Raw genomic sequence first — 12,147 nt, forward strand, 5'->3', positions numbered from 1 at the left:
GTGTCCACCTTAATGATGGAGATTTGGTCTAATTAAGCCTGGGATGTCACCTGGTCAGTCTTCCTTGTCCAGACATCACAAGGTCATACTGTGGTGGTCTGTACCTTCACCACTGTGCTCATCATGCCTTGAGTTTGTCAGACATAGAGGAGGTGGGCATCAGTTGGCTCTTCACCTAACAAGTTCACAATGCATGATGCCCTTGACGTGACTAGCAGCAGGATTGTCTCTCTGCTGGGCCTGCTGTCCTGACATAAAGCCATGCTGTGTCCACTATGAATGTCCAGCTGCCTGATGTCCCTGTTTCTTCTCTTTTCAGTTTCAGAGTCTCTTGTCAAAGTTCAGACTGCACAGCCTTACCCAGTGGTTCACATGGGGTCAGAGGTCCTGCTGCAGTGTTCCTTCACGGTGACGTCAGGTGCCATTGATGTTAAACAGCTGACAGTCAACTGGATACAATATGCACTGACGGTAGCAAAGTACGACCAGGAGGACCTCATTGAGAGACCGAGACTGAGCCTGAACACTGAGGGGATGAAGAGTGGAAACGCATCTCTGCTCATCAGGTCTGTCAGCTTTGATGATGGCGGTCAGTACAGGTGTACAGTGCAACATAAAGGAGAAGAAGGAGACGTGGACATCTATGTGTCTGTCAGAGGTAAGCCATCTGCTGAAACACCCTGCAGGTCTTACTGGTTGACTCTGTCCAGTTATGAGGGTCTGTCCAGTGGGCTTTAATCAGATTGACTGCCTTGCCAAACTTTTCAGACCCTTCACTAGTCGTGTGATTTTACCAAACTACAAATTCTGCCGTTTGTTTTCTGTGATTTGTTTATTTTATTGTAAAGCACTGAAACACACATTTCGTTTTATCCACTCCTTCAATCCCCCACTTCAGTGTCTGTAGAGCCCCCTTCTGCAGTAATCACAGTCTTTAGACCACTGGGGTACGTCTGCCCCCCTTAAATCGCTTGGGTTATACGAGTGACGCTTTTCAAACTGCGCTGTCAGTCAGACTGAGATCAGAGCCTTCACTGGGCCTTTGGAGGCCATCAGCTGCAGTGTTGGTCTCTGAGACCCCTAAGATGACTTGATCTTTGTGTTTTTGTCCCCAAAGTCCTACTAAATAAAAGACGCACTTCGGCTCAATCTTCAGGTTTTCTTTTTTAGCAGACGGGTTCTCTTGACGTATTTTGCTTCATTTTTCTGTCCATCTGTCCATTCTGAGACCCCTCTGATTAAAAGCAGCCCCATGTTATAATGCAGCCCCCCATACTGGACTGGATGTCTGGTCTTTTTGGAGGCATATGAACCTCTTTGGACTTTGACAGAAAGCCCCCTCTTGGTGACATCAAACAATGCCACAGTAAAATAAAGCAATTCTGAATTTCCAGTAAACTTGGAAATAAAAGAGAAGAACATTTCAGTGTAGGATTTGTTGGTCACTCAAATGAGACTGTTGGTCGAAGGTTCAAACAGTACACAGGGCTGTGTGGGGACAATGGTGGGAGCAGCTGAGTCTTGGACTGCTGGGTTCTAACATGTCAGCTGTGTCCCCTTGTAGAATTGAACACACTGATTGGGACCTCCTGCCTCACTGACCGCCTGTCCTTTTGTTTTTAGCGACTCCTCAGGTGTCCGTAAAGCTGGAAACGAACCTCAGTCTGTCTGAAGGAGTGGTGACCTGTGAAGCTGCGAGTTTCTACCCACAAGCCATCAGCTTTATCATCACAAGAAAGGGTGAGACTTTAAAAACAGAGAGGCTGACATCGGATCAAAGTCCATCCAGGTGGCGTCTACCTGATGGGTCCTTCAGTGCCAGGAGTGTCTACACCTTTGACGTGAGTGACATCAGGAACAGCAGAGACACAATGAGCTGTGAAGTGACACATGCATCTGTGGATCAGCCAATCACAGTCTCCACCACACCAGGTAGGTAAGACTTTGTCATTGTAGCACAGCACCTCCTACTGACTGAAGGCTGTAAACACGAGGAGGATACTCAGTTAGTGCTCTTAAATAGTTTGAAAGGTAAGACGGAGGAGAAAATGGCCACCTAGTATAAAATGAAGGATTGTGTAATCATAGAAGAGGAAGATTAGGAAACATCTAGACGAGGAAGAGTCGGTGTGCTTATGTGCTCCACTTGTCGTCTGTCACTGGGTGCTGTGCAGGTTTGGGTGGGATTGTGTGGCCAAGGGGTTAGGGTTCAAGGGCTGAATTTGTGACATAAGATAAGGTGACAAACAGCAGAGAGATAGTGAAGTAGACATTAATGAAGCAACAAACGTGTAAGTCACAGAAAATAAAAATGTGAGGAAAGGCAAACGTCAACAAGAAGAAGAAGAAGATGAAGATGAAGAAGATCTGTAGAAGTGAGGAGTCCACAGGAGGATCAGGAAAGAGCTCTGAACAGAACTGACAGAGTGAGTGTGAAATCCTCATGAGAAATAAAATTCATAACTCAATAAAAGTGGAGACACAGCAAACTAATGTGACTGTCACAGAGTGCTAGTGACACAAAAGAGAGGAGTGTGAGAGGGGTGAGACAGGAGTGGGTCAGTCGTCAGGCTTATGACCTATAATTACGACAGAGAAGTCAAACACTCATCATCATCATCAAGAGGTTTGTCTCTAAAGCGTAAAAAAGACCAAATCAGACGAGACTCAGACATCAGTGAATGGTAAAACGACGAGTGACATTCAGCATGAGAGTCTCAGTGCCAGGAGGCTGACCGCTGCTGCTCAGCCTTCATTTCTTTTGTCTCATTTTTGACATGTGATTCTCCTGGATGTTCATTCTGGTCAGTCAGCAGCCTGTCTGCTACTCCCAAAGCGTCCCCAATTTACCATTTTGTTATTTTAGACTCTTACTGGCCTTTCACAAACATGTAGTCCTGTAATGCCATGGACTGTCATGCCATCCAGGGCTGTTCTCTGCCTGGCACCCAGCGTTACTGAGGTAGGCCTGAGTTGGTGTTAGGAGACTGGCAGACATCTTGGCTTGATGTTCTTTTAAGGACGTATGGAGAGAATCACAGGGTGAAGCCCGGGGTGGTCCACTAGGAACAGAAACATGAAATAAAGGTCCTGGAGTTAAACTAAACTTAAAAGTCAAAATCAGAAAACAAAATGGAGTCAAAGACAGAATCACAGTGAACAGTCTCGAGTCTTGTCTGCCGTCCCTTTACTTTTAAACAAAGTGTGGATGCCTATGTTACGATCAATTGGGAAAAGATAAAAGGAAATCAAATCAACCTTAGAGATGTTAGAAGTAAAGTGGGACTGGACAATGGAGACTTCACAAAATGGAGTTGTTAGCAAGCAAACAGGACTGAAGGGCAACAAGCCAGTCAGTTCAGTTGATTTTGATTGCAGTCGTGTACATCGACGTGACGCAGTGACGAGACCAGTGACTGCAGTCAAGAAGTCTGATGTACCCCACGACAAAAAGGCAGCGTAATGTGACATTGGCCTATATGACCAAGTTTCACTCTGTCACCTGATGTCACTGACGTGTGAGTCTATAAGGACTGTGAGTGAGTCAGCAGGACCCCCTGGACAAAGACAGTATGACACTCAATACACATGAAGTCCACCATACTGACGTTGCTGAGTCCTGATGCTGTGTTTGCAGTCAGCTCACCAGTGATGTTCTTCTTCATCTTCTCCATTTTCTCTCCCTCTTGTTTTTTTTCCAGTTGTTCCAGTGGTCTCATTGGTGCTGCTCCATGCCAGTCAGGTAGTCTGCCGTGCTGAGAACTTCTACCCATCAGAGGTGGTCTTTACCTGGAGGAGAAGTGAGGAGGACATGAAATCAGAGACCCCAGAAGCGTCACGGACCCCCACTGGCACCTTCACTGCAGAAAGCTTGTTAGAGTTCACTCCACACAGTCGAGATCGGGTGTCCTGTCAAGTGGAGCACATGACTGGCGTGTCTGAGAGGAAATACGTCACAAGTGAGTACACTTAATGGGGGCTGTCATCATGGGGAGGGGAGGGCAACGTGGGGGAGGGGATGAGGGACGCCTTTGAATGTCATTGAGTCCACAGTGGAATTCTGCTGTTTAACCTGAAGAATTAGGATGTGCAGTTAAAGACCTTAAAGTGAACAAAAGGTCAGCTCAAGTCATTTCATTGTTATACAGCACACTTCTCACGAGTATTAAACGTAACAACACGAGAGAACCAGACCTGTGTATCTGTGAACCAGGCAACCACCTAAGGCTCTGACTGTCTGGGGGTCCCACACACAGAGTCTGGAGTGGTACAGCGTGCATCTGGAGCTGGGCCTGGGGGGCAGTCTGTCTGTCTTCTCAGGCTAAGGGGTCAGAAATGTGACCTTAGGACCCTTCAGGTTCAGCCTGCAGTCCCGGAGCTCTGTCACCTGATGCAGGTCATTGTGTCACAGGCCTGTACTTAGTGCCCCTAACCCTGCTTAGCTCTTCAATGAAACCCCTAAGATGACACCGCCCCCCTACACCTGAACTTCTGAGAGCAGAAAAAGGTAAGAAACTGAAACTAATTAATATTAAAGAAATTAAGCAAATTTATTATAACACCAAATAAAATACAAGGATAAAAGATTAAATGTAAATTTAAGTTATAATAAGAAATAATCTTCTCACGACAGTCTGGCAGCCCTCCTCTCCGTCCTCGAGGTGTTCTGTGCTCTTTTACAAACCTCATTCTGTTTATATGTGAAGTTTCTGCTCCATCTTGTCCTGATCTTCTACATTCTTACTTCACTTCTTGTTCTGCCGTCGACTTCCCTTCTGAGAAGCACAACACTTGGATTGAGTGGTTTCTTTTATATAAAACGACCCATAAAGCTTAGAAATAAAGTAGACATTTGTTTGCAATCTTATATATTTATAAAATATATTTAAATTAATATTGAATCACTAGCCAACCCGCGGCGTACCATATGCCGCATAATCAGGCTGGGTTTTTAATGATTTTTAAGCACAGGGAAAAAATTAACATTTGAAAAATCCGGAGGAGAGGGGAAGGACGCCCATTACGCCCCATCCGTCATGCTAGTCTGCTGATTATAACACGTTTGAAGGAATTGTGTCGGAAATCGTATCGAAGCATTTAACACTCACCTCTCTAGTGACACCTCCTGGCCATTTTCATTAACGTTACAGAAACTTATGATACACTTCAATGATGTCTGTTAAAACTCATATTGCTTTTATTTTTTCGCAGCTACAGACTGACAACGAAGAGAAGGGTTCGTCAGCAGCTTCTAGTGTGTGATGTGTAAAAAATATAAATATAACTTCTTTAACTGCCTTGTGGCGCTGTAGTAGTACGGCTGGTTTGCAGTAAGGAGACAGTGGAAGCTTGTGGGTTTGCTTCCTGGTTCGTCCCTGTGTGGATAGCAAATTATCCGCGACAAACAAACTGTTTTACACGCTGCAAACCAACCCGCGCCGCTTTTTCAATGTTTTTTAAGCAGAGGGAAAAAAATGAACATTTGCAAAATCCGTAACGCTGCTTTCAGTAAGTACAATGGACACGCGTTTAGTTTGTTGGTGACTTTTTGCCAGCTGTCTTTCCTGGTTTGGGCTGTTTTTGCAGTGTTACCGCTTGTGCATATTAAATCTTGAATTCCTTTGACTAACTAACTAACTAACTAACTAACTAACTAACTAACTAACTAACTAACTAACTAACTAACTAACTAACTAACTAACTAACACCCACCCACTCAGCTTGTGTGAAAAAAATGCGCCCGTTCTTTCATCATTTTGTTGCAGCAATATACATTGTGTTTTCACTCAGCGCGGAGGTGCGCATTCATCTCGGATTAGTACATCCAGCTAAGATGAGTTTCACCGGCATTAATGATTAGGAATCTGGTTGGAACAAAACACTGCAGCCACAGGGGTTCAGCAGGACCGAGTTTGGGAAACACCGCTCAACACTCGTGGCTCTTGCCAACTCACGGCGTATCATATGTCGCATAATTATGTATTGATGGGTGAACGACACAGTTGTCCAAACAGAAGTGAAAGTAAAATCGAGCCTGGTGCATTCTTTAACTGTATTCTCTGTCTTGTAGCGCAGTGGTAGTGTTGCTGCTTTACAGTAAGGAGACTGTGGAAGATTTTTGGTTCGTTTGGGCTGCATTTGCAGTGTTACCGCCTGTGCATATTAAATCTTAGACTATCAAAGACTTGCTGCCCCCAACTCAAGGTGGGTCAGATGTCGATGTGTAGCGTACAACAGATGAACATAAATGACGGCGTTTTTTTCGAGGCATCGCGTCCCAGTTAGTGGGCGTGGCTCTGCGAGTTGTCGTCGTATCCAATGGTCATAGAGTTGGTGGGCGAGGCTCTTTCCTACTTGTCGGCGGCTTAGTGAATCCACGCCTCTTCCTGCGGGCTTTCATGGGTGTCTTCCCCTTCTGGCGTCGACTTTGTGATTTATATATATAGATATGAATTCTCAGCTTCACATTTACTTTGATCTCAGAGCACTCTTATGATTAGAATCTTATTGATTATTTCAAAGCATAATTAAACACTGCGGTGGGCTGGCGCCCTGCCCGGGGTTTGTTTCCTGCCTTGCGCCCTGTGTTGGCTGGGATTGGCTCCAGCAGACCCCCGTGACCCTGTGTTAGGAAATCGGATTGGAAAATGATAATAAAACAATTACATTTTTTCTCCAATCCCACACAGGAAACTAACAAAATGCTTAGCTCAAGTTTTCAAGCTAAATACGAGAAAAAAATAACAAACTGCTCAGTTCAGATCTTCATTGTGGAGTTTCAGGAAGCCCCCCAGTTTAAGCATCAGTGGCACCACCAAGAGGAGGCCAATATGCCCCCAAAAATAAAGTGTCTCCCTGTGTCCCCCAACAGCCCATCTGTGTTCATTTATTTACACCTGGAACTGTAAATGTGTGTCAATGTGTGTTACACTGGGACTTTTATAGCAGCACACCATTTGTTTCTTCTCTCCTCTTCATTCATATTGCAATCCAAGTTCAGAAGGTGGGCACCACATATGCCCGACTGGTTCAGTTTTTGTAGCTGAGAATTTAATTTGCAAATCTCTTTTGTCATCTTGTTAAGTCATTTTATTGTGTTTACGGTGACTACAAGTAACCTGCCTGGCCTGCTTGTTTGCTGTTTTACTCAAATGTTGTTCAAGTAGTCACTTCTGGAAAACGTTCTGTTGAGCTTCAACGCAGTGAGCTCAGACGTGAACAAGCATTTGAGCCGCAGACCTTCCTCCTGTCATTACGTTGAAATTCATCACGATTATTTAGCGCTGTGCTCTGAAACTTGACGGGTGAGTTGACCTTCCACTTGTCGCAGCCTCTCAGATACGCACAAGTCTGAGGCGCTCTGTCTTCTTGTTAATACCTTCATGTGTTGCTGTAACGGTTAGTCTTCAGTTGTACTCGTCTCTTGGTGAAGTTTGTTTGCACTGTTGCTGTCAGGTGAAATGAAATGTCAGCCAATGAATAAGCTTTTATTTGACTGGAAGTGTGACCAGTGAATGGGGTGGTGGGGGACAAGTCTTCAGTTCAAAAGCACACAATTACGGGAATTCCTTTCCTGCTTGCCTTCTGTGCTGCTCACGTGAGGGGTTACCACAGCTTATCATCTGTTTCATTGCTGCCCTTGTCATCTTGCTCTGCATGTCCTCTCTCAGCACATCCATAAACCTTCTCTTAGGCCTTCCTCTTCTCCTCTTCCTGGCAGCTCTATCCTTAGCACCCTTCTAGATAGACAGATAGATAGTAAAGGCACTATATGATAGATAGATAGATAGTAAAGGCACTATATGATCTATCTATCTATCTATCTATCTATCTATCTATCTATCTATCTATCTATCTATCTATCTATCTATCTATCTATCTATCTATCTATCTATCTATCTAATGTTAATGTTTACCCCCCCGGGTGTAATTGAAGAGTCACAGTGGAGCAGGATGGTGACAGCAGTCTGTCGCTGAAGCTGCTCCTCTGTCTGGAGATGATCCTGTTTAGTGGATGCAGTGGCTTCTCCATAATTGACAGGAGTCTGCTCAGCGCCCGTCGTTCTGCCACAGATGTCAAACTGTCCAGCTCCATGCCAACAATAGAGCCTGCCTTCCTCACCAGTTTGTCCAGGCGTGAGGTGTCCTTCTTCTTTATGCTGCCTCCCCAGCACACCACCGCGTAGAAGAGGGCGCTCGCCACAACTGTCTGATAGAACATCTGCAGCATCTTATTGCAGATGTTGACGGACGCCATCCTTCTAGTGAAGTATAGTCGGCTCTGTCCTTTCTTACACAGCACATCAGTATTGGCAGTCCAGTCCAATTTATCATCCAGCTGCACTCCCAGGTATTTATAGGTCTGCACCTTCTGCACACAGTCACCTCTGATGATCACGGGGTCCATGAGGGGTCTGGGCCTCCTAAAATCCACCACCAGCTCCTTGGTTTTGCTGGTGTTCAGGTGTAGGTGGTTTGAGACGCACCAATTAACAAAGTCCTTGATGAGGTTCCTATACTCCTCCTCCTGCCCACTCCTGATGCAGCCCACGATAGCAGTGTCATCAGCGAACTTTTGCACGTGGCAGGACTCCGAGTTGTATTGGAAGTCTGATGTACATAGGCTGAACAGGACCAGAGAAAGTCCAGTCACCTGTGGTGCTCCTGTGTTGCTGACCACAATGTCAGACCTGCAGTTCCCAAGACGCACATACTGAGGTCTGTCTTTAAGATAGTCCACAATCCATGTCACCAGGTATGAATCTACTCCCATCTCTGTCAGCTTGTCCCTAAGGAGCAGAGGTTGGATTGTGTTGAAGGCGCTAGAGAAGTCTAGAAACATAATTCTTACAGCACCACTATATCCCAGTATACCCAGCATTTCTCCTCTGCACATGTCCAAACCAACACAATCTCGCCTCTCTGACTTTGTCTCCCACCCTGAGATGACCCTCTAATGTCCTCATTTCTAATCCTGCCCATCCTCGTCACACCCAATGCCAATCTTCTCATCTTTAACTCTGCCACCTCCAGGTCTGCCTCCTGTGCCACCGTCTCCTGCCCATATAACACAGCTGGTCTCACTACCGTCTCTGTCACTCTTGCTGATACCCGTCCATCACAAATCACTCCTGACACTCTTCTCCACCCACTCCACCCTGCCTGCACTCTTTTTCTCTTCTCTTCCACAATCCCCATTATTCTGTACTGTTGATCCCAAGTATTTTAACTCCTCCACCTTCACCAACTCTACTCCCTCATCCTCACCAGTCCACTGACCTCCCTCTCATTCACACACATGTATTCTGTCTTGGTGGTCCTACTGACCTTCATTCCTCTCCTCTCATATCTCCACCTCTCCAGGGTCTCCTTGACCAGTTCCCTATAATAATAATTGTAATACATTTTATTTATATAGCACCTTTCCCATGCTCAAAGTGATAACAATGCTGCAGAGCTTTTTGCACTTCCTAATTACACTAATTATCAAACCATCATAGTAACAGTTAAGCACTACAATGACATTAACAGACGAGGGCCATTTTCAGAATCCAGGTAGCATGACAAGCCTTTCTAGCAGAGGAAGAGTAAGGTGTCTTTGTGAACGTCGTGCTCCTTCCTCCAACACACTGATAACTGAATGCGATGACATACACTAGCTCTGTTTTAATACCATTGTACTGAACTGGGACTGTAATGGTACGTGGATTCACACCCAACTCTCCCAGTGCGGGCGTTACGGTTTGGTACATGTAGCCATATGGAGAATATGTCGTGATTGTGCGAAGATTTATTAACGTAGCATGGAGTTCCACACAGAAACCTTAAATTGTAAGCCTTTAGCGAGTTTAGCCACAAGCTAATTGTACAGAAACACATTAAATAAGTCCAATCACAGGTGCTAGCCAGAAAAATAAACCAGGGGTCCAACTACTGACCTCCACGGTTATTAAGAAGCCTCTAGATGTGACGGCAGACAGGACCACATAATCACAGAAGCAACTGGCATTTATGAAGACCCGGCTCCAAGAATTATTAAGAGAGCTCAAGCCAGTCAGTGGTCTCTGCACTTGACCAGTGGTCTCTGCACAAGTTGTCCACTGTAGTATGAACAGCTAATGGATGGACTGCTCATGGTCTCTCCCACTTTATCAGCTCAGAGTGTGAAATGAGAAATCCAGTCCTTCAAACGCTCCGTGTGAGTTTGTCTGCTGCTTACACCATGTAGCACATGAAATCATTTTAGTTTTTAATTTTTATAAAGAAGTAACCAAAGTTACCAGATGGCAAAATGACACCTGACTCCACCCTCTGGGCTTCAGGCCGTCACTGGCTATCTGGTCACAGGACACTTCACTTGATCTCCGTGAAGCTTTATGGGTAGCCGTGGTGTGTGTGAGGTGTGCCACTCGGCTCAAAGTTGTATCCTGAGTGTGTCACATCTACGCTGTGCCAGCCACTTGTGTTGTGCCATGGACTACAAATCTAATGTCTTGTTTGTCACCTCAGAGAAAGTCTACAGATCAAAATGGAGCAAAACTGATAAGAACAGGAAAGACATTTAGAGCTGAAGGTCATATCAATGAGTGGTCAGCGGGGTCCATCAAATGAAAACAAGTGAAGTCTGAGGTGCAGAAATGGCCATTTGGTGTCCCCTTGTTTATAAGCCCTACTAAACTGTTCATCAGCGTCCGACACCTGGATCTCCTGCTGTGGGATCAGATAACAAAGGGTTAAAGTGTCAGACATCTGCTAACATGAGTTTATCTGTCTGTCTTTGTCTTCAGCAGACAGCGCCCTGACAACGCAGGAGTTCATGCGGATAGCTGTAACCATCATCATCAGCATCTTTCTCACCCTTTTTATTCTAAGCTGGTCCTCAGGTAAGCCCCCCTCTACTCTGTCGGTCCCATGTGTCCCCTACATGTCCACGTCTCTGTCTGTTCCTTTGACATTTTTAACTCAATGAGTAGACTGAGTTTCAGTCAATGGCAGATGGGCTCTTCTCTCATTTTTCTTTATGTTGTCTTCTTTTTAAAATATTCCAGTTTAATAAGAATGTCAAGTTTTTAAATAAACCAGGAATGACCTGCAGGGGTCTCATTCAGGGTCACCTTGAGTGGTAGGCTGCAGTCCCCCTGACCCAATGATTAGATAAAGAAGGTTTGAAACTGGACATCATGAAATGACTCTGACTCTTACCATCTGTTAGTGGCATAGTAAAGTGAGCCAAAAAATAAAAAAGGACATCAGATGGTCACATCAAACACAGAAACTGTTTAGGAATGATGGGTCTTTACTATAATCATGTACTGAACAGCCACAAGATGGCGCTGTGTCAGCTTTTGTGAACCTCATCCTATTCAATATAAATGGGTGCTATAAAAAAAAACAAAAGAAAGAACAGAAAACAGAAAACAGACAACACACTACAGACAACGGCTTATTTACTAAATTACAGAGGCACCAGTCATAGACATCCAGCTTCTGCTCAAGGCTGCAAGTTTAATCTATCTATCTATCTATCTATCTATCTATCTATCTATCTATCTATCTATCTATCTATCTATCTATCTATCTATCTATCTATCTATCTATCTATCTATCTATCTATCTATCTATCTATCTATCTATCTATTATATAGTGCCTTTCACTTTTCATCTTGTTATTTCCATGGTCATGTTCATAAGTGTGGCCCTCTGACTCTTCAGTTACCTCGCCATCCTCTCCTCTCTGTTCCCATTGACCCCTGAAGGTTTGTTTCCAGCCCACCCATAGTCAATGGAGTGTGCCAGCCTCCTATCCACCTTAATGTTTCTCAAGATCACCACCCTCACCTTCTCTTTTTCTGTCTCTGTATTTTTAGTGAACATGTCATCTCCCATGCTTTTGAAAGACATTAATGGTGTACCACAGGCCCTGCAGTGCACCCTCACAGGCTGGTGTCTCCAACTGGTCGCTGTGGAGTGGTTTAAGGAGATCGGTAAGGACACAAAGCCAAAAGACTTAAAAGATGGTGATAAGAAGGCCTTCAAAGACCCATTTGAATACAAAGTGAAGAGACTTCCCATTAAGAACCTCATCTGTTTTGAAGGGAATGCCCTCATACTAGAGATGAATCTCACAACAGAAGAGCCGGAGGAGTC

General features: G+C 44.8%; 1 protein-coding gene across 1 annotated transcript; it reads left to right on the plus strand.

The window, feature by feature from the left end:
* The first annotated feature begins 346 nt into the window (after positions 1–346).
* On the plus strand, positions 347–3,991 carry LOC114662149 (tyrosine-protein phosphatase non-receptor type substrate 1-like). Its single transcript, XM_028815506.2, has 3 exons — positions 347–658; positions 1,624–1,932; positions 3,702–3,991. The coding sequence occupies exons 1-3, from the start codon at positions 373–375 to the stop codon at positions 3,971–3,973; spliced, it is 867 nt and encodes a 288-aa protein (XP_028671339.2). The 5' UTR covers positions 347–372; the 3' UTR covers positions 3,974–3,991.
* The last annotated feature ends 8,156 nt before the right edge of the window (positions 3,992–12,147 follow it).

Source organism: Erpetoichthys calabaricus, chromosome 12 (assembly GCF_900747795.2).
Source record: "Erpetoichthys calabaricus chromosome 12, fErpCal1.3, whole genome shotgun sequence".
Taxonomy (NCBI): domain Eukaryota; kingdom Metazoa; phylum Chordata; class Cladistia; order Polypteriformes; family Polypteridae; genus Erpetoichthys; species Erpetoichthys calabaricus.